At 38.1% G+C, this 18,653-nt stretch overlaps 1 protein-coding gene across 1 annotated transcript in view; it reads right to left on the bottom strand.

The window, feature by feature from the left end:
- LOC110300626 (coiled-coil domain-containing protein 7A-like) overlaps window positions 1-18,653 on the bottom strand; it is a 319,531-nt gene that overhangs the window by 151,153 nt on the left and 149,725 nt on the right. The window contains exons 23-27 of the mRNA XM_085843505.1: window positions 7,417-7,512; window positions 5,127-5,198; window positions 3,819-3,923; window positions 3,519-3,623; window positions 682-753 (exon numbers count right to left, since the gene is read on the bottom strand). Of these exons, the coding sequence (XP_085699631.1) occupies window positions 682-753; window positions 3,519-3,623; window positions 3,819-3,923; window positions 5,127-5,198; window positions 7,417-7,512 (450 nt within the window). The remainder of the gene's footprint in view (window positions 1-681; window positions 754-3,518; window positions 3,624-3,818; window positions 3,924-5,126; window positions 5,199-7,416; window positions 7,513-18,653) is intronic.

Raw genomic sequence — 18,653 nt, 5'->3', positions numbered from 1 at the left:
CCAACAAACACAAAAGACATGATGCCATTTTGAGGTCTTTTCTGATACTGGAACCTTCTTATGTCCATCAATACAATGCCACCAAGAGTAATCTATGAATTTTTTAAGCAGGTCTCAAATTCTGTGTGAATCTAACCCTACAGATTGCCTTGGAGGCCATCTAAGAAGCTACCATGGCTACTGACCACTTTCTGCTTCAGCCTCCGTAAAATATATTTATCTTTCAGTTCCAGCAACAGTTATACTCAGCAGTGGAAACATATGGAATGAATTCAGTGCACAGGTTCATAGAGTGAACTGGTTTTTAGAACTCTACTTGAGTCAGTGAAAGGGACCATACATCACTAGAGATTCAGCACATAATCATGTTTGTGAAATTGCTACATGTAGAACTGCTGCATAAAAGCTAGGCATACCTTAGCTTTTGTTTGTCAGTTATTACGTGGATAACAGGAATACTCCCGGAACACATATTGTAAAATACAGACTCTTGCACCAGTGAAAACATTTTGGGTATGATTAAGATAATTTTAATACAGAGTTGTACTTGGTTTACATATGTTCTTCCAGCCTTCTAGAAGCTGATGCAAGAGAACTGGTCTCCACTTTTCCCATTCAAAATAGTGCAAAGTAATCTATTGTTTTTATGTTTGCAAGCAAATCCTTTTCTTTTAGACGTACCTCGCTTCTTTGATGGAACTTTGGCTCCTGTTACTTCTTCATAGTGCATTGTATCTGATTCCTCCTCTTGAACTGTATAAGAAGAAATATTCGTGCATCAAACAGAAAAGTAGAACTATTTTGAAGTCTCTATTTCAGATTAAACTAATTTATAATGTTACTCTCTGCTATTTTCCCGAGTTATAAAATAAAAGCCATTAACATTATGTATGAGAAGAAAAGAGTATAATGGGTTTTCCAGTTGAGGTAGTATGAGAAATGTCTGGTGTTCAGTTTGTTTTTATTTATACCTTATGTTACAGGTGGATTAGGGCTTTGCACACTGGGCTTCAGTAGTGGTAGTTATTGCTGTAGCATGCCGTGGAAGAGTGAGTCTTTAAGATTTGTGCTTTTATGAGAAAGTTCTGAGGATTATGTTGCATAGACATTAAGAAACCTTAGGAAGATGGCCAACTAACCTCCATAGTAAGGAAGAGAATTTTGTTTTCCTTAGGAAGGGGAATGTCACAGTATGGGCTTATCACTATACAACTTTCCTCAGAGCCTTTGCTGCTAAGCTCCACAAAGAGGGAGTAACATCTGAAACTCTCTACTTCCTTGCTAGGTACCATTTTGGTCTTGATAATGGTCTATGTACTGGGGAAAATGATAAGTCCACCCTTTGCAGAGACACTATAAGCTTCTCCCAGGTCACTGTAGACTGGAAACAAAAATGTCAAGATCTTTATTCAGATTCTGATTTCTACTTTTGTACTTGCCACCTTCACTGATTACCTAGCTAAACTAACTTTATTGATTATTGTTATTGTATATGTATATGTGTGTGCCTATGATTACAGAGGTCATACAAATTTGTGGCATTTCAATTTAACGTACATGGAGACCTTGCATACCTTTACCCACTGATGCATTTTGCAAGTGTTTACCTAGCTAGAATAAACTCCTCTCTGAGACTATGCTAGCTGGTAGACTGTAATATTCCCATCTTATATGACAGGGAATGGAAATGCAGTTACAATTAAGTAAACACTGTTTGATAAGAGGATACACATTGACCTAAGGATGGTAAGTGGACCCCATTCCTGGTTGATCTAGGTAAGGGCGCCATAAGATTCTCTGGCTCTAGTTCTGTGACAAGATAACTAGAGATACTTTCATTTCAAGCCCCACCTTACACTCAGCCTTAAAGCCCCAAAGGATTGTTTTATTTAAGTTTTTGTTTTAAGTTGGGCATGTGATATAGATCTCCAGCTTTTCTATCACACCTGTTACCCAAAACAACATCATAGGGAGAAAAATAAAGCTATTGTCATGACTTAGATTAATGAAGCAAACATTGTCAAAGTAAGTTCTACGCAGTAACTAGAATATTTGTGCATAAAGAGTTCTTGGCCTTTCATGATCACATGTTCATTGCTCTTTAATCTTGGGTACCTATGATCCATAACAATGTGTTCTACCACAAACACTGTGACTATCTTCCAAGCACAGAGAAACTAATATGCAGAACTTGTATCTCCAGGGTCCTTTTTCATTTTTTTGTTTTTTGTTTTTTGTTTTTGTTTTTTTTCGAGACAGGGTTTCTCTGTATAGCCCTGGCTGTCCTGGAACTCACTTTGTAGACCAGGCTGGCCTCAAACTCAGAAATCCGCCTGCCTCTGCCTCCTGAGTTCTGGGATTAAAGGCATGAGCCACCATGCCCGGCCATTTTTTTCATACAGATATTCAAGACAACTTTAACTTTATGTGGTGTGAATTGTTATCATAGTATCTTCCACAGTGTTGTTGAACTACTCCCCCATCAGTCATAAGTCTACAGTTGAACATCTGATTATTCTATTCTAAAGACCAACTTTCTACTATCTTGATGTTACCACATAAATGTACCCTATCAAGGATATCACCAAAGGGCTAAATACTCCATATTTTCCTACCTATGCTATGCTTCTTTGTATAGATAGATAGAATAAACATCTTTTGAACACTAATCAAATTCCAGGTTCTGATCTCGCAAAGAAATGGTATAACACTCTAAACTCTAAAGTCTAGAGGAAACTGCCAAGCTTTCAATTCTAATGACTCAACAAATAAAAGAGACCTCATTGTGAATGGGATTACTCAGATATGTATACTCATTTCCTTGATTCTGGCATGTTTCTTGAGATTATCTTGTCAGGTTAGCAGAGAGGCTTTCCTGTAATGGGACCATAAACAAGATCTCTGGAGTTCCTATGGACTTCCTAGATAACTTCATAGGCTCTTTGGTTCCTAATTTGTATTTAATTTGCTTATTTTAATAGTAACTATGTTTGTGACTGGAGACTTCCTGATAAGAAGGTCACTGCTTGACAGATCAGAGACACCACAACCGCTAAGAACTCTGTGTATGTGTGTGTTTGTTCTAGGATAGCTGCCAGGTAAGAGGTTGCTTTCATGTTCTCATTGTGATTCTATGAGTAATGAACAACTTTGGTCAATTACTACTATGGGCATATTCTTTTGGAGCTACCAGAAAAGTCCATAGATACACTGGAAGTCTGAAAGACACAGCAGTGGGAAGTTATCTGCTACTGGGACTGAAGTGATATCACATTTGGTGGCTTTTAAAAATCTTAAGAGTCAAAAATTCTGCTTGGAAGGATGGGGCAGAAAAAATAAATTTCAAGGCCAGCATGAGCTACATAGCTCTAGTATTAATTCTTCCTTAAGTTAGGGAATCAGCATTTTAGTGCAGGGGTAAGATTTTGGTAACTATATGCTTAGATGCAGATTCATGAAGCAAAATAAAAAACCACCTGAAGAGCCTAATGTAAACTACCTGGAATATTTATACTTACCACTGCCTTTTCCTCTTCGGTGAGTTTCTTGTTTCTTTGTTTGTATGTGTGCTTTTGTAACTGAGCCTCGACTCTCATATGCTTCATCACCATATGCGTCAGAGGCTGCATAAAACAGGTAGAGATACATTTAGTTCAATATATGAAAAACATGTTTAAAATTTTGTATGTAGCTCATGTTTAGAATCTCAGTTCTCAGGAGGTAGACATGTAACTATATGCTTAGATGCAGATTCATGAAGCAAAATAAAAAACCAGCTGAAGAGCCTAATGTAAACTACCTGGAATATTTATACTTACCACTGCTTCTTCCTCTTTGGTGAGTTCCTTGTTTCTTTGTTTGTATGTGTGCTTTTGAAACTGAGCCTCTACTCTCATATGCTTCATCACCATATGCATCAGAGGCTGCATAAAACAGGTAGAGATACATTTAGTTCAATATATGAAAAAATGTTTGAAATTTTGTATGTAGCTCATGTTTAGAATCTCAGTACTCAGGAGGTAGACATGGGGGGCAGGGAAGGGTGTGATTCAAGGCCATCTTTGAAAGACCAGTCTAGGATGTATCAAACTTTGTCTCCAAAAATACCTGTTTAAAATCCATAAGTTCAAATTACTGACAAGTTTGCCACACCATTGCCCTTTGTGTTCATTTGTTAAAAATATGATTGTAATAAATAATGCAAGTCTCTCCAGTCCATCCATTTGCAGAGACTACAGAAACATAAAGATTTCCTTTTTCCATAAATGAATTAGCCTTGTTAACTCAGTGAGTGACAGTGGCTGCTTGTGCTAGATGACTGTGATGGCCCAGTGGCAGAGCTAGGTGATTGGAGCAGCTAAAAAGGAATCTATCCATGCTTTGTTGACTCTGATACAACATGACTTGTCCATTACTACAGACAAGGTTCATGGACCAAATGTTTAAGTGAAATCTGAGAAATGTGGAGGGCACGTGGTGTCTTGTTTTGGAGTAGCTCACTACCAATCTTTGGCCTGTATTGGTCCCAACAAACACAAAAGACATGATGCCATTTTGAGGTCTTTTCTGATACTGGAACCTTCTTATGTCCATCAATACAATGCCACCAAGAGTAATCTATGAATTTTTATAAGTAGGTCTCAAATTCTGTGTGAATCTAACCCTACAGATTGCCTTGGAGGCCATCTAAGAAGCTACCATGGCTACTGACCACTTTCTGCTTCAGCCTCCGTAAAATATATTTATCTTTCAGTTCCAGCAACAGTTATACTCAGCAGTGGAAACATATGGAATGAATTCAGTGCACAGGTTCATAGAGTGAACTGGTTTTTAGAACTCTACTTGAGTCAGTGAAAGGGACCATACATCACTAGAGATTCAGCACATAATCATGTTTGTGAAATTGCTACATGTAGAACTGCTGCATAAAAGCTAGGCATACCTTAGCTTTTGTTTGTCAGTTATTACGTGGATAACAGGAATACTCCCGGAACACATATTGTAAAATACAGACTCTTGCACCAGTGAAAACATTTTGGGTATGATTAAGATAATTTTAATACAGAGTTGTACTTGGTTTACATATGTTCTTCCAGCCTTCTAGAAGCTGACGCAAGAGATCGTACCTCGCTTCTTTGATGGAACTTTGGCTTTTGTTGCTTCTTCATAGTGCACTGTATCTGATTTCTCCTCATGAGCTATATACAAAGAAACATTATTGCAATAAATAATAACTAGAATTATTGTGGTCTCTATTTCACATTTAGACAATTTGACATTGTCATTCTCTGCCATTTTTTTCAGAGTTATAAATAAATGAGCACAATGTTATACATGGTAAGAAAGTGGCACCTTTTTAGTGTATATAATGGTAAACTTTCTCAATTTATAGTTTATAGGTACAATATAGTTTTCATTTACTCTTATTTTTATGTATTTTCATGTGTATTGATGTGTTTATATCCCAAAAAGCAGCCCTTGAACTCTTGAAGCTCAAGTTGTGGGCCACTAGTTATGGCAACTGGGAAATGGTTTCAGGTCTTTTGGAAGAGCAGCAAGCACTCTTAACTGCACAATCATCTCTCCAGCTCCTACATTTCTTAAGTTGCTTATATATTACATATAACACAGGTTTCATAGGCAAAATAAAAAACATGTATGTTCAGGTTTATTCATTATTTCAGTGTCTGTAATTGGAAATGAAAATATAAATGTTCAATCATGAAAAGTGAGCCTAAATAGGCATATTTAGCTTCTTAAAGAGAGTAGATATGATATGTTATGGTCAATGCACATTTTAATGAAAACAACTGTATACAGAACTGAATATGGGTTTAAAAGGTTCTCTGTATTTTGAGAATACACCTGATGGAATGAGGCTGTATACTGCCTTTTAAACAAGGAAGAAAGGTAAACAATGAAGATAAAAGGGAAAAATCGCATATAGTTATTTTTACCAAATAAAGTATACAGGAAACATCAGAAAGCAGTACACATGGTTAGCTGCAAAATGGAGCAGGGAATCCCTGTTTTTTTCATACCTGTACATGTTTTTCATGTCTTAGTTCAGGAATCATGTGCTTATTCCCAATATTTAAAAAATAAAATTAAACCACAAACATAAGGGGACATTTTGTTTTATGTCATCCCACCAAAGGCATAAAATCCCTCATAAAATCAGGTCACTGAACATGATAGAATCTAGCTAGTAACTAGAAATTTATGAAATATTCAATAGAAGGTACTGCCAAGAGGCAGCAATAATAAACACAGTATAATAAACGATAATTAGTGCTTATACTCGGACAACATATGCAACATGCTTCTGGACATAATGTGGGACAGTGAATTCTTAAGATAGTACATTGTGGGCTCTCTAAAAGGACCTTAAGGCCTACATGTAGGTCAAATGTGTTCCAAATGTGACTTAATGAGGAACTACATGGATACAGTTCCTCTGACAAGTAAAAGTTTCTTTGCTCAGCTCTTGAAATTGTTTAAAATAAATGAATAGATATATAGAAAGTGATATCACAAGTGCTCTGAATACCCTGTGGAGTGGCTGATGATCAGTGTACCTGTTCATGAAAAAGCTTGTTATACACTGCCAATATACTCCATGAGGCCATCAAACATTCTCAGAAGAGCTACCAACAATGGGAAAGTTCCCACTTTAGAGGAAGAACAGGACCCAAATCCCACTGATGATCTTGTCTGAATGGCAAATACTACCCTGATGACCCATATATGGCAATCAAATGGACAATTATTGCCTGCAAGACACAATTACCTAGAAGCCTTGTGAGATTCTAGACATGCTGTCTCATTCATGAGATGGCTAAACAGTGGTCTCCTTTGCTCTAACAGCTATAAAAGAGACCCACCTATGGTGAGACACCTTCAGACCTTGCACTCTCATTTCCCATGTGAAATCCTTAACACCACCTATCTATGTGTTACCAGAAACTCGTTTCCTTTGAGGAAACAAGCAAGAAGCTGCTGGAAACTTTCAAACAAATCACAACCTGTTTTTCTACCAAGTGACACCAATATACACTGTTATTTGAGTTAAAGATTGCAGCCACATTTCTGCCTACTTATTTGGTAATATGGCAAATGGTTATTAGCACAGGGTAGAGATGCTTGCTGCAATTTTAAAAATATAATCTGCATGAGGGAGCTGAAAGGTAGGACACACACTTTAAAAATCAATTGCTGGCTGGTTTTAGGGCCTTAGTTGACAGAATCAGAAATACCAGAAAAAGAGCAGCTCCTTTTCACGGTTCTCTAACTTAAGATATTTTAAGACAAAGTACAAATTTCTATAACATAGATTTCAAAACTTTCTGGACAGATAAAAATGGTGTGATAAGTTTAATTCAAGATAATATAATGTTGTATATCTCTCATACTTACTAGGCAGTTTCCCAATCTTAGAACTTCTTTTTCTCTTTAATCTTCTTCCTGTGTCTGAGTCTTTGCCAAATTTTTTATCTTGCTCTTCTCCTTCATCTACATAAAATATATTTATTTAAGATATATTTACTACAAATAAGAGAGCAAATACCTATATTTCAAATTTATAAAATGTAAACAACAACATTCTTCACTTCCCCAAAAATGTTTAACTAGGTTAGTATAATGTAAGAAAATATTAAAGAGATCTAATGGGTATTATCAAATTCATGTCTTTAATTTATAAACATATTTTAACTTTTATCATAATTTCTAGTTTTGTTGCTTTGTTTGTGCTTTTACATTAATGCACATAAATAGTCGAAGAGTGGTGATGTATATGTACAAGATTATTATAGCAATTACAATATAATCAAAGCTCAAGTATGGGGACTCGGTTAAACAAACTAGGGCATATACAATATGGTATACTAAGCATATCTGTAAAACAATGTATAGGCATTACTTTGGGGTAATGCTAAAAGAATGAAAAGGATCATTCATGTGCTATCCTCCATAAGAAAGAAGGGACTTGGGGAAATAAGTAAAGTGACTCATCTTTATAAAAGAAAATACAGGAAAGGTATCAAAAACAATGCAGTTGGTTACCTGCATGAAAAGGAGTAGGAAAGAAAGTCAGGAGATTCTTTTAGGTAAATATGACTTTTTACAGTTACTTTAAAAAACAGGTCCATTTTAGAAATTAAATCAAAACATCAAATACAATATAAAAAGAAAAGTTGAAATGAAATAAAAATGGAAATAAAAACTCAAATAAATTAGTCTACTGGGGGTGAGGAGAGAGACTAGTTCAAATAACTGGCCAATATATTGGGAATAAAGGAAAGATATACCACAAGCAAATCACAAAATCTTTCTGGAAGGGTTGCTTTTCCAGTGGTACAAACTAAACAACTTTGAAATAACTTGAGAGCTATGGGGTTGAACAAATTAGTGAATGTGTTGAATTTTCAGAGTTGGTTTCATACTATGGAACTGTGAATAATTAGTTTCCAAAGAAGTAAACTAAAGCAGAGATGAACAAAAATTCTGGCTTTTGAGGAAAAAAATATATTGGATAACTTATCAACATGGAAGAACTCAGATAACACAAGTTTCATGGACCCTCCTGAAAATTTGACTATAGAATGAACTTCATAGACAACTGAAAGTAAATCAACAAAAGGAATGAGGGTAAACATCTAATAGGCACCTTGTACAACTGACATTGAAATAAAGGAAGAGAAAGATGGGAACAGAGATTGAAGAGAGAGGGACGAGAGGAGGGGCATAATGTACAACAGCTTTATTCAATAACAATGCAACCTTTTTAAAAATTCAGATTCCAGCAAAATGGCTGAACATAAACCAACAGCACTAATCTCTTACCTCCCCTTTTTCCTAAAGTAAGAACCATAGCAGTCAATGTGTTGTCATACAAATGACAGAGGGCAAGCACTGGCGCCCACCAGTAATAAAAATGGAAACCTTACAACATGTAGAAACCCAGAGCATAAACGGGGAACCAAACATCCTACCTGCTCCATATACACACGCAAATGAGAAGTAAGAATGGATCAAACATTATTAGTAAAGTACCAAATCTTACAATACTTAAGAGAGGAGGAATAAGCTAAACAGCCAGAATAAAACTAACAAAGTGACATTTAATTTCATCACTTTCCTTAATAATTCTGAATATAAGTAATCATAATTATCAAGTTAAAATATATGGACTGGATCAATGGATTAAAAACAATATGCTTCCTACAAGACAACTAACTAATAAGGATATACAGAATAAAAGTGAAAAAATGGGAAATTATATTCTAAGAAAGCAGAATCAGAAAACAATCATAAGTAGCTATCCTCATCTGGAAAAACAGACTTTAAACCAGAATCAGAATAATAAGCTTCACTATATAATGACTAAGGGATTAATTCATATGAAATATGGTTGCTATCAATCTACATGCCTCTAGAAGCAGAATATCTAATTTTATAAAGTGAACATTGTTTGCTTAAAGGGAGAGACAGGCTACAGTACAATCACAGGAGGATTTCAACACTATACTCTCACCAATGGGAAGAAAATATATAAATAAATCCTAACAGACAATCACTGAAGATACACCATAGCTAAACTACCTTATAGGTAAAATAAACTTATCAAAGTTTGCACAACATTGCTTACAACAGCTTTGGAATATAATTAATTTTGTCCACACATAGAGCTCTCTCTAGAAGTGACCATATATCACTGCACAAAACTAATCTTAACAAATTTAAAAAAAGGGGGGGTGTCTTTGTGGTTTGTATCTTCACAATGGAATAAAATTAGTCTCTACAGCAAGAGGAACCTTAGAAGTTCTGAGAACAAATAATAACAAAACAACATACTTTTAAATAAACAAGTAAGTCACTGAGGAAATTAAAAGCATATAGAGAGAATCTCTCAAAAGCATCACCTGTCAATAAAAAAACCAATGACCAATGAGCTGAGACAAAAGTATGGTGTGGGACACTGAGAGGAAGAGAGAAGATTCTGGGAAATAGTAAGAGATAAAAGAGAGAGATGAGGAGAGACACAAGAGACGATGGGAGTTGAGCTGTGGAGAGAGATGCAAACTGGCAGGAAGATGCTGAGGAGACACAAAAGAAAAAGTGGCCCAGGACTAAAGGAGAGGTAACTGACCACAGAGTATCCATGGAATAGTTTAAATAGGTTAGATAAGTTACAAGCTAGTCTGTGAATGAGCCAAAGATTATGGCCTAGGCATATAAATATTTAGTCTCAGAATTGTCATTCTGGGATCCATGGCAAAAAAAAAAAAAGATTAAAATTATTTTTACAAAGTGGTAAGAAATTGTAGTCTTTGGTTTTTCAAAACCTACTTTAATATGGGTTCTTAAATCCTTCAACCTCCCCTTTAGTCCACCAACCACAAGAGAAGTAGTGGAAAAGAAAGGTTAATAGGAAATAGGGGGTTGTGGGCCTGTTTAGAAATAGTACCCCGGAGCTCTTGACTCTAGCTGCATTATGTATCAAAAGATGGTCTAGTCGGCCATCACTGGAAAGAGAGGCCCATTGGACATGCAAACTTTATATGCCCCAGTTCAGGGGAACGCCAGGGCCAAAAAGTGGGAATGGGTGGGTAGGGGAGTGGGGGGGAGGGTATGAGGAACTTTTGGGATAGCATTGGAAATGTAATTGAGGAAAATACGTAATAAAAACTATTTTTTTTAAAAAAAGAAAGAAATAGTTCTTTGAGGTTATTCAAATCTTCATTGTCAGCAGTCCAGTCTTCCAGCAAAATACCAAGACAGCAGTTTTAGTCCAGTCTATTCAGCAATCACCATTCATGAACCAGCAATGGCAGTTTAATCCAGAAGAAATTCTGTGGCTACACCAATTGGCCTGAGTCCACAGAAGCAGTAGGAAGCCACAAGAATATCACAAAAAGTTACTCTCTACGAAGTCACTCTCTATGAAGTCTTGACAAGCAAAGACTAGTGAGCAAGGCGAAACAATACCATAGCCTCCCCCTACTGTCTGTGGGTCATATTTACATTCTTTCTAAACATTATGAGCCCTCTCATGTGTCTGCTTCAGCAAAATGTTCTTTCCTGTATCTGCTTCAACATTCTTTCACGTGCCTGCTTTAAAAAAACATCCTTTTACCTGTGTGTCCCAGCAAAACACCATTTGACATAACTGAGTTTCCAAAGAAACCAGAAATCTCCACTTTAGAAGGGAGACTTTAAAAAACCTTCAAAACAAAAGAAAATGGGAATACAATGTTCCCAGACCTGTAATGGAGAGCAAGAGCAGTACCAAGTGGAGCAATTATACCAACAAACAGAATTGCTTTAAATAAATGGCTCAAATTTTCAGAAAGTGGAGAACAAGGTAAACCCAGATAAGGAGAAAGAAAGAGATTGCCATTAAATAATAGAGCTAAAATAAATGAATCCAAAAGAGTGTATGTATATATACAAACAGGTATGTGGGTAAAAATCTAGATATCTGGAAAGGAGAACAAGAGATAAGACAGTTGGATTATGAGACAGGTTCGGGAAGGAGCATTGGGCAAAAGACAGGTAACATGAGAGAAGAAAATAATCAAGAGTGGAGGACAAACAACCAGCCACCTTCCTAGTCAGAGCACAGGTGTCCGCCCGGCCTGAGAGGCTTCTGTCACAGGTTCCGCGGGAGCCAGCTTGGTTCTGGGACTCCGAGGAGGGCAGTCTGCACAGGTGAGAGTGTGGAATACAGAGGCCAGCAGTCTCTGGGACAGGCAAGAGCCACAGAGCCTCTGAGGCGGCGCCATTTTCGGCTCCAGACAACCGGCCACCTTCCTGGTCAGAGCACAGGTGTCCGCCTGGCCCGAGAGGCTTCTGCCTCAGGTTCCGCGGGAGCCACCTTGGTTCTGGGACTCTGCGGAAAGTAGTCTACACAGGTGAGAGTGTGGACTACTGAAACAACGGCTTCTGTGACAGGCCAAAGCAACACAGCTTCTGGGAAAGATCCTATTTTGGGCCTTCATCTTCGGCCAGGAGGAGGTCCAAACACCAGATAACTGTGCACCTTCCCTAAAAGAGGAGACCTTGCCTGCAGAGACTGCTCTGACCACTGAAACTCAGAGGAAAGAGCTAGTCTCCCAGGTCTGCTCATAAAGGGTAACAAAATCACCAGAGGAACAATCTCTAAACAGAGACAACTATAACAACTAACTCCAGAATTACCAGATGGCGAAAGGTAAATGTAAGAATCTTACTAACAGAAACCAGGACCACTCACCATCATCAGAACCCAGCACTCCCACTTCGCCCAGTCCAGGGCACCCCAACACACCTGAAAAGCTAGACCTGGATTTAAAAGCATATCTCATGATGATAGTAGAGGACATCAAGAAGGACTTAAATAATTCACTTAAAGAAATATAGGAGAACACTGCTAAACAAGTAGAAGACATTAAAGAGGAAACACAAAAATCCCTTAAAGAATTGCAGGAAAACACAACCAAACAGGTGATGGAATTGAATAAAACCATCCAAGACCTAAAAGGGGAAGTAGACACAATAAAGAAAACCCAAAGTGAGGCAACGCTGGAGATAGAAACCCTAGGAAAGAAATCTGGGACCATAGATGCGAGCATCAGCAACAGAATACAAGAGATGGAAGAGAGAATCTCAGGTGCAGAAGATTCCATAGAGAATATCGGCACAACAATCAAAGAAAATGAAGATGCAAAAAGATCCTAACTCAAAACATCCAGGAAATCCAGGACACAATGAGAAGACCAAACCTACAGATAATAGGAGTGGATGAGAATGAAGATTTTCAACTCAAAGGACCAGAAAACATCTTCAACAGAATTATTGAAGAAAGCTTCCCAAATCTAAAGAAAGAGATGCCCATGAACATACAAGAAGCCTACAGAACTACAAATAGACTGGACCAGAAAAGAAATTCCTCCCGACACATAATAATCAGAACAACAAATGCACTAAATAAAGATAGAATACTAAAAGTAGTAAGGGAAAAAGGTCAAGTAACATATAAAGGCAAGCCTATCAGAATTACACCAGATTTTTCACCAGAGACTATGAAAGTCAGAAGAGCCTGGACAGATGTTATACAGACACTAAGAGAACACAAATTCCAGCCCAGGCTACTATACCCAGCCAAACTCTCAATTACCATAGATGGAGAAACCAAAGTATTCCACGACAAAACCAAATTCACCCATTGTCTCACCACGAATCTAGCCCTTCAAAGGATAATAACAGAAAAAAAAAAAAAACAAACAATACAAGGATGGGAACCACGCCCTAGAAAAAACAAGAAGGTAATCCCTCAACAAACCTAAAAGAAGACAGCCACAAGAACAGAATGCCAACTTTAACAACAAAAATAACAGGAAGCAACAATTACTTTTCCTTAATATCTCTTAATATTAATGGACTCAACTCCCCAATAAAAAGACATAGACTAACAAACTGGCTACACAAACAAGACCCAACATTTTGCTGCTTACAAGAAACTCATCTCAGAGAAAAAGATAGACACTACCTCAGAATGAAAGGCTGGAAAACAATTTTCCAAGCAAATGGTATGAAGAAACAAGCTGGAGTAGCCATTTTAATATCTAACAAAATCGACTTCCAACCCAAAATAATCAAAAAAGACAGGGAGGGGCACTTCATACTCATCAAAGGTAAAATCCTCCAAGAGGAACTCTCAATTCTGAATTTATATGCTCCAAATACAAGGGCAGCCACATTCATTAAAGAAACTTTAGTAAAGCTCAAAGCACACATTGCACCTCACACAATAATAGTGGGAGACTTCAACACACCACTTTCACCATGGAAACAAACTAAACAGGGACACAGTGAAACTAACAGAAGTTATGAAACAAATGGACTTAACAGATATCTACAGAACATTTTATCCTAAAACAAAAGGATATACCTTCTTCTCAGCACCCCATGGTACCTTCTCCAAAATTGACCACATAATTGGTCACAAAACAAGCCTCAACATATACAAAAATATTGAAATTATCCCATGCATCCTATCAGATCACCATGGACTAAGGCTGATCTTCAATAACAAAATAAATAATAGAAAGCCAACCTTCACGTGGAAACTGAACAACACTTCTCAATGATAACTTGGTCAAGGAAGGAATAAAGAAAGAAATTAAGGACTTTTTGGAGTTTAATAAAAATGAAGCCACAACATACCCAAACTTATGGGACACAATGAAAGCATTCCTAAGAGGAAAACTCATAGCTCTGAGTGCCTCCAAAAAGAAACTAGAGAGAGCACACATTAGCAGCTTGACAACACACCTAAAAGCTCTAGAACAAAAGGAAGCAAATTCACCCAAGAGGAGTAGAAGGCAGGAAATAATCAAACTCAGGGGTGAAATCAACCAAGTGGAAACAAGAAGAACTATTCAATGAATCAACCAATCAAGGAGCTGGTTCTTTGAGAAAATCAACAAGATAGATAAACCCTTAGCCAGACTCACTAGAAGGCACAGGGAAAGCATCCTAATTAACAAAATCAGAAATGAAAAGGGAAACATAACAACAGATCCTGAAGAAATCCAAAACACCATCAGATCCTTATACAAAAGGCTATACTCAACAAAACTGGAAAACCTGGATGAAATGGACAAGTTTCTAGACAGATACCAGGTACCAAAGCTAAATCAAGATCAGGTTAATGATCTAAACAGTCCTATATCCCCTAAAGAAATAGAAGCAGTCATTAATAGTCTCCCAACCAAAAAAAAAAAAAAAAGCCCAGGACCAGATGGGTTGAGTGCAGAGTTCTATCAGACCTTTAAAGAAGACCTAATTCCAGTTCTTCACAAACTATTCCACAAAAGAGAAATGGAAGGTACTCTACCCAACTCATTCTATGAAGCCACAATTACTCTGATACCTAAACCACAGAAAGATCCAACAAAGATAGAGAACTTCAGACCAATTTTCCTTATGAATATCGATGCAAAAATCCTCAATAAAGTTCTTGCTAACCGAATCCAAGAACACATCAAAACAATCATCCATCCTGACCAAGTAGGTTTCATCCCAGGGATGCAAGGATGGTTCAATATACGGAAATCCATCAATGTAATCCAGTATATAAACAAACTCAAAGACAAAAACCACATGATCATCTCGTAAGATGCTGAGAAAGCATTTGACAAAATCCAACACCCATTCATGATAAAAGTCTTGGAAAGATCAGGAATTCAAGGCCCATACCTAAACATGATAAAAGCAATCTACAGCAAACCAGTAGCCAACATCAAAGTAAATGGTGAGAAGCTGGAAGCAATCCCACTAAAATCAGGGACTAGACAAGGCTGTCCACTTTTGCCCTACCTATTCAACATTGTACTTGAAGTCCTAGCCAGAGCAATTAGACAACAAAAGGAGATCAAGGGGATTAAAATTGGAAAGGAAGAAGTCAAAATATCACTTTTTGCAGATGATATGATTGTATATATAAGTGACCCTAAAAATTCCACCAGAGAACTCCTAAGCCTGATAAACAGCTTCAATGAAGTAGCTGGATATAAAATTAACTCAAACAAGTCAATGGCCTTTCTCTACACAAAGGATAAACAGGCTGAGAAAGAAATTAGGGAAACAACACCCTTCTCAATAGTTACAAATAATATAAAATACCTTGGCGTGACTCTAACTAAGGAAGTGAAAGATCTGTATGATAAGAACTTCAAGTCTCTGAAGAAAGAAATTAAAGAAGATCTCAGAAGATGGAAAGATCTCCCATGCTCATGGATTGGCAGGATCTACATTGTAAAAATGGCTATATTGCCAAAAGCAATCTACAGATTCAATGCAATCCCCATCAAAATTCCAACTCAATTCTTCAATGAATTAGAAAGGGCAATCAGCAGATTCATCTGGATTAACAAAAAACCTAGGATAGCAAAAACTCTTCTCAAGGATAAAAGAACCTCTGGTGGAATCACCATGCCGGACCTAAAGCTGTACTACAGAGCAATTGTGATAAAAACTGCATGGTATTGGTATAGTGACAGACAAGTAGACCAACGGAACAAAATTGAAGACCCAGAGATGAACCCACACACCTATGGTCACTTGATCTTTGACAAGGGAGCTAAAACCATCCAGTGGAAAAAAGACAGCATTTTCAACAAATGGTGCTGGCACAACTGGCGGTTATCATGTAGAAAAATGCAAATTGATCCATTTCTATCTACTTGTACTAAGGTCAAATCTAAGTGGATTAAGGAACTCCACATAAAATCAGAGACACTGAAACTTATAGAGGAGAAAGTAGGGAAAAGCTTCGAAGATATGGGTACAGGGGAAAAATTCCTGAATAGAACAGCAATGGCTTGTGCTGTAAGATCGAGAATCGATAAATGGGACCTCATAAAATTGCAAAGCTTCTGCAAGGCAAAAGACACCGTCAATAAGACAAAAAGGCCACCAACAGATTGGGAAAGGATCTTTACCTATCCCAAATCAAATAGTGGACTAATATCCAATATATATAAAGAACTCAAGAAGGTGGACTCCAGAAAATCAAATAACCCCATTAAAAAATGGGGCTCAGAGCTGAACAAAGAATTCTCACCTGAGGAATACCGAATGGCTGAGAAGCACCTGAAAAAATGTTCAACATCCGTAATCATCAGGGAAATGCAAATCAAAACAACCCTGAGATTCCACTTCACTCCAATCAGACTGGCTAAGATCAAAAATTCAGGTGACCGCAGATGCTGGCGAGGATGTGGAGAAAGAGGAACACTCCTCCATTGTTGGTGGGATTGCAAGCTTGTACAACCACTCTGGAAATCAGTCTGGCGGTTCCTCAGAAAATTGGACATAGTACTACCAGAGGATCCCGCAATACCTCTCCTGGGCATATATCCAGATGATGTCCCAACCGGTAAGAAGGACACATGCTCCACTATGTTCATAGCAGCCTTATTTATAATAGCCAGAAGCTGGAAAGAACCCAGATGCCCCTCAACAGAGGAATGGATACAGAAAATGTGGTACATTTACACAGTGGAGTACTACTCAGCTATTAAAAAGAATGAATTTATGAAATTCCTAGGCAAATGGATGGACCTGGAGGGCATCATCCTGAGTGAGGTAACCCAATCACAAAGGAACTCGCACAATATGTACTCACTGATAAGTGGATATTAACCCAGAAACTTAGGATACCCAAGATATAAGATACAATTTGCGAAACGCATGAAATTCAAGAAGAACGAAGACCAAAGTATGGACACTTTGCCCCTTCTTAGAAATGGGAACAAAACACCCATGGAAGGAGTTACAGAGACAAAATTTGGAGCTGAGACAAAAGGATGGACTATCTAGAGACTGCCATATCCAGGGATCCATCCCATAATCAGCTTCCAAACGCTGACACCATTTCATACACTAGCAAGATTTTGCTCAAAGGACCCAGATATAGCTGTCTCTTGTGAGACTATGCCGGGGCCTAACAAACACAGAAGTGGATGATCACAGTCAGCTATTGGATGGATCACACGGCCCCCAATGGAGGAGCTAGAGAAATTACCCAAGGAGCTAAAGGGAACTGCAACCCTATAGGTGGAACAACAATATGAACTAACCAGTACCCCAGAGCTCTTGTCTCTAGCTGCATATGTATCAAAAGATGGCCTAGTCGGCCATCACTGCAAAGAGAGGCCCATTGGACTTGCAAACTTTATATGCCCCAGTACAGGGGAACCCTAGGGCCAAAAAGGGGGAGTGGGTGGGTAGGGGATTGGGGGTGGGTGGGTATGGGGGACTTTTGGGATAGCATTGAAAATGTAAATGAGGAAAATACCTAATAAAAAAATAAATTAAAAAAAAAAGAGTGGAGGACAGGAGAAGCAGTGGGGAATAAGAAAACTCTAGAGATGCTCAGGACTGAGATGGAAGGACCTTAGATGAAATGCCCAACAGAGGGGAGAGAGAACTTGTAGAAGCTACCTCCAGTAGAAGACTTGTTGATTGTGGGATGGCAACCCCTCCACTTGATGCCCTGTCTTGACCCTGAATTGTCCCTATCTAAAAGAACTACAGGGACAAAAGACTGAGGAAGAAGAGACTGAGGAAAAGGAGGACTAGTGACCAGCCCAAATTGGGATCTAATTTAAGGGAAGGACCCAAGGCCTGACACAATTACTGTTGCTATGGTGACTTACAGACAGAAGCCTAGCATGATGACCATCCAAGAGGCCCAACAAGCAGCTGAAAAAGTCAGATGCAGATACCTACACCCAAGCAATGGACAGAAGCTGGGGACTCCTGTGGTTGAATTAGAGAAAGGCTGGAAGAATCTGAGGAGGAGGGCAACTCCATAGGAAGACCAGCAATCTCAACTAACCTAGATCCCAAAGATCTCTCAGACACTGAGCTACCAACCAGGCAGTATACACTAGCTGATATGAGGCCCCCAACATATATACAGCAGAGGACTGCTTGGTTTGGCCTCAGTGAGAGAAGATGCACATAACTCTTGAGAGACTTGAGGCCCCAAGGAGTGGGGAGTTCTGGTGGGGTGGGAGACATCTTCTTGGAGACAGGGGAGGAGGAATGGGATGAGGAAATGTTGGAAAGTGGACCTGGATAGGGATATAAACACACACACA

The sequence above is a fragment of the Mus caroli genome, unplaced genomic scaffold (assembly GCF_978045245.1).
Source record: "Mus caroli unplaced genomic scaffold, Mus_caroli_1 scaffold_10, whole genome shotgun sequence".
NCBI classification, from domain to species: domain Eukaryota; kingdom Metazoa; phylum Chordata; class Mammalia; order Rodentia; family Muridae; genus Mus; species Mus caroli.
Note: the sequence above shows the minus strand (reverse complement) of the source record. Positions and strands in the feature narration are given on the sequence as shown.